The 5000-nt window shown below is 37.6% G+C and overlaps 1 protein-coding gene across 1 annotated transcript in view; it reads left to right on the forward strand.

Annotated features, from left to right (window-relative positions):
* LOC122258530 (organic cation/carnitine transporter 2) overlaps positions 1 to 1851 on the forward strand; it is a 14848-nt gene extending 12997 nt beyond the window's left edge. The window contains exons 11-12 of the mRNA XM_043024532.2: positions 523 to 698; positions 970 to 1851. Coding sequence (XP_042880466.2) covers positions 523 to 698; positions 970 to 1272 — 479 coding nt within the window. The 3' untranslated portion in view covers positions 1273 to 1851. The remainder of the gene's footprint in view (positions 1 to 522; positions 699 to 969) is intronic.
* Positions 1852 to 5000: the final 3149 nt, after the last annotated feature.

Genomic DNA, 5000 nt, shown 5'->3' on the forward strand with positions numbered 1-5000 from the left:
CAACTACTTCGTCAGCCACTTCGTCCTCTCGATCTCGGAGCTCCCTAGCAACGCCCTCGGCTGGACGTGCACCCAGTTCCTCGGGCGCCGATTCACCTGTATCACCACCTTCCTTATAACGGCCGCCATTGTGGCTGCGGCGCCTTTCTGTCGTCATGGTAACGATGGAGATTATGTGCATTGGCCTCTCCTGCCTTCGTGCAGTCTAGACACTTGTTATCATGCAGAGAGATGAGTTTCTTGCTGAAATGCGAATATGTTTTTTATACAAATATGCGAATACGTATGAGAGGAAGTAAAAAAATATAGGAACGAAAAGATGTGCTTACTTATTTATGTATCGGTATGTTTGTGTATGAACAAGAAGTGATTATAATTCAGATCTAATGTATTGTGTGTGTGTAATTGTACGTGTGTGTGTGTGTGTGTGTGTGCCTGTGTGTGAGTGTGTATATATATGCTTGAATTTTGTAACTGAGAATACAAACCTTAAAGTCCCTCCTTCTCTCCTTATCTGTGCAGACAAGTGGGTGATGCTAGCTATCGTAGCCTTCATTAGACTCTCCTGTACTCAGCTCATCTACGTAGTCTACGTACAATGCACGGAGATCTTCCCCACGCCCTTAAGGTCTACTGGGCTGGCTTGGTTGATAGTCTGCGGACTCGCGACCATGATTTCCACGCCGTACTTACTACATGTGAGTTTTTTAGTGATTTAGGATGGGTATGTCGGTATTGATGTTGTGTTTATCAAGGTTTTATATTATCTTGGTTTTGTTCTTGTATTGTTGGTCTAGATCTAATATATATATATATATATATATATATATATATATATATATATATATATATATATATATATATAATCAAGAAGCCGAGCAGAAACTACACTTACAAATACTTTCTATAATAAAAAAAAAAGAAAAAAGAATCAAATCCCACAAACAACCAAACAACCATCCTTTGCAGTCCGGCATTGGGGAGGACTTCCCATACTGGTTCCTGCTGGCACTGATGCTTCTGTGCGCGCTCCTGGGCACCTTCCTACCGGAAACTATGGGTCTTCCCCTACCCCAGACTTTCCAGGACTCTGAGGACCTGGGTAACGGGCGGCCCCTTCGCGTCTGGGTGAACCACTGGAACCAGCACCGGTACGTCCCGGTATCGTCGCAGGAGGAGAGGTACCAGGAACTTCGAAAGCTCTCCCTTACCAATCCTGAGGAACTTCGAAGGATGTCGAGTCGAGACGAGCGTAAGAAGATGTCGCGTTAAGGACTTCACGAGAGTGTTGTCTTACGAAGAATTATAGTTATTGATGCAAGAACATGTTGTGAATATGAGGTGATTGTGCGGTAAGAAGAGAGAAGAAGAAAGTCACTTTCACATATTCCTGTGTTCAAAGTAAGGAGTAACATTTTCAAACACAAACTTCAGACACAAACTTCATGTTCTAAAGTACCTCCTTTTTCTTCTTATTTTGCTCTCTCTCTCTCTCTCTCTCTCTCTCTCTCTCTCTCTCTCTCTCTCTCTCTCTCTCTCTCTCTCTCTCTCTCTCTCTATTTCTTTCACTTTCTTTTTCGCTCTTTATCTTCCTATCTATCTTTCACTTCCTCTCTCTATATATATATCTCTCTCTCTATCTGTCTATCTATCTATCTATCTCTCTACCTCTCTCCCTCCCTCTCACCCCCCCCACCCCACCCTCTCTCTCTCTCACTTTCTCTCTTTCTTTCTCTTTCTCTCTTTCTCTCTCTTTCTCTCATTCTTAGTATTATAGATATTAACACAACAAAAAAAGGGGTTTAATCCAAAATGTACCTGTTGAAGAAAATAAATGACTGATCATGTTAATGGATTTTTTTCGCTGAATCCTTCTGTTATAAATATTTACAATTTCCAATTTCCTCAAAGACACAAGGCTTGTAATGAAAAATGAAAAACTATTTTTGTAATCATTGTTTGATAATTATGCTGTGTGACAAAATTTATGTGATGATTTTGTGTAATTTATGCATTATATATACTTTGAATACTTTTTTATCCTTTTTTTTAGTAAAGCAAGAAGGAAAACAAATCATGCATCAAGGTAAGACGAATTATTACGGCGCATGATTTATTGAGCATGCAAATTCCATTGGGTTTCTGACAGAAGATATAAGAATAAAAAGTAAAACACCTTACCTTCCTTAAGCGATTGTGAAAAAAAATAGAAAAACAGAAAGAAAAAAATGCATGAAATACGAAAATAGTCTCATGTTTCAACATATTATTTGTGTTTAGTGTTTTTTTGCTTGTTTGTTTGTTTTTGTGGTAAGACAAGATGATTCACTGGAATGTCTCGAATGATCAAATTACTTTTATTCTTCACTAAACATTTATAAAATCAAACAAAAATATACAGTGACCTTTTGAGTGAACAATTTAAATTGCCTCTCTTACTGATTCTGAGAATACATAATGAAATAACTTCCACGTACATTAAGTTAATTGCTCTGTAATCGAGTACATTTGTAACGTTAAAAAAAATCATTCATTCTCTTTATTGTCATCTAAAAGCGATTGCTTTATTTTTATACATTTTTAAATTTACTTCAGTAATACCTGTGTGTGTGTGTGTGTGTGTGTGTGTGTGTGTGTGTGTGTGTGTGTGTGTGTTTGTGTGTGTATGCGCGCGTGTGTGTTTGTGTGCGTGTGTGTGTTTGTATTTGCGTGTGTGTGTGTATGTGTCGTGAATCCTAGGATAATGTCACTGGGTTTCCGTTGATACGAATGGCTCTGCTTCCTATATATGTCACTCTCACTGATAATGGCATAGCTATCGTGATCCACAACGCCACGGGCCTCACACAGACGACGACCAGATATATTCTGTAATTCGGTGGCTGCGATACAGGATTTCCCGTCGACATGATAGAGTCACAGTGGAATAGACACGCATGTTCTAGATTAATACCCTGTTCTTGTCCTATTCTCTTTCTCTTCCTCTGTCTCTCTCAGTCTCTTTCTCTCTCTCTATCTATCTATCTCTATCTTTCGCTTTCGCTTTCGCTTTCTCTCTCTCTCTCTCTCTCTCTCTCTCTCTCTCTCTCTCTCTCTCTCTCTCTCTCTCTCTCTCTCTCTCTCTCTCTCTCGCTCTCGCTCTCTTCCTTTCCATTAAAGATGAACCATAAAAGATGCGAAAAAATAGCGAATGGTTCAATTTAGACATTTTTCTGATTATGTTTTTATACATGATGGTGTAAACACACAAACATGCGAATACATACATATAGATATAAATAAAGATATAAATGCACACACACACATACACACACACACTTGAATTACCTAGGATTAAGCTGAACTGCCTTTCATTTAGATTTTTTCTTTTCACAATTCTTAAGACCCAGTATGATTATTCTTTTAAATACCATATTCCCATTATACTCATTTATATCCATAAACGTTCACCATAAAAGTAGCTACAAACGCTAACGGGGAAGGAATTGGGTATCTCAAACTTTCTTCAGACGAGGTTGTACCATCCTGACCCAAATCCGACAAGATCTCCAATATTCTAGCCAAGAATCTGGGTTTCAAAAATCCATCCGGGTTCAGGAATGTGTCTGGATAAATCACTGACACAGACCTTCAAAGGCTCTCTATTTCTAAGTGAATTTACTTAATAAATCAATATTCATGATATCAAGCTAAGTGAAAGAATATAAAATATTCCAGCAAGAAAAAATAAAAATAAATAAAAGATAAAGTATGATCCTGAAAAGCAGAACAGGCAACCGAGAATACGTCGGCTAATGAGTTTACGTGCAAATGAGAATCAATAACTGCAGCTGCCATATATGCAATTGACGTTTCGATGTCACATCTTCATTAGTATTACACTCCATTTAATCCCGATGGAATTGTAATATCGAAATGATATATCTTACACTATAGAAGGATTCATTTTAATTAATAATACCTGTTCCACGTGGATTCGTCATCTCGACTGATTTCATGTTTGCTGTCCTTCTCTTGTTCTCATCGACGGCATACGGTACAGTGCAAGAACTTCAAAGGACTGGCCTAGATAGTGCGAAGAGCGCCTGGAAGTGATCACCATAGAGAGGATTGAATATAACGTCAAATAATCAGATATAAGACGGGTTTAGGAAATATGGTGTGGAAAGGATGAAGAAATTGCAACAAACTTATTTTGCAATCTACCAGCAGAAGCAATAAACAGCTTTAGCAACATTTCCATACAATATTACCTCGATAATTAACAGAGAAACGATCTTCACTCTATCAGCAAGCAAAGGTAAGTTAATATTGATATACACGTGATTAGAGAAACCTATTTGATCACAGAGCCATTGACTGGTTTCTTATGTAACCTGGAAGCATATGATCTAAATAAATACACATTTTCGTATACGGTTTAATTTCCTTTTCATGTTGTTTTTTAATTGTGGTTTTAAGGTTTTCATGTTTCGGTTTAACATTGACCAGCGTCTTAAGGTATATTGTATATTTCAACTGCGGTGCTAAATTATAGGTTTGGAGTTGAAGTTATCTTTCTTCTTTGGGTTTGAATTGTAGTGAAAATAAATAGATTTTTTTTTTAATCTTACATATTTTCGGATTGTGCCTCTTTTTTTTTTGTGTGTGTGTGTGTGGTGGGGGGGGGGTATCCCTACCCTAGATGTCGTAGCCTTTTCCATCCACACTATTTTACTAAAGAGGGTTTCATAGCCAGTCAAAATTTGCGTACGTATTCATCATTAATGCATCTTCTGGGTCTTTAACTTGTTAAAAATCCTAGATTGGCTACTAAATTGGGTCCGAATTTAATGAAGACTACTACTTATTCATGGTGTATAAAACTTTCATGCTGGTGCTAATTCTAAATTCGGATTGCACTTTGGCATTATTACGATTGGAAGATCAATCATTTGCATTGAATCCTGATTACTCTGATTTCCAACCTCAAGGCAGGATTGACTTTGCCTATTTCAGTC

Source organism: Penaeus japonicus, unplaced genomic scaffold (assembly GCF_977035675.1).
Source record: "Penaeus japonicus unplaced genomic scaffold, GWHDUDI00000001_assembly GWHDUDI00000027, whole genome shotgun sequence".
Classification (NCBI taxonomy): domain Eukaryota; kingdom Metazoa; phylum Arthropoda; class Malacostraca; order Decapoda; family Penaeidae; genus Penaeus; species Penaeus japonicus.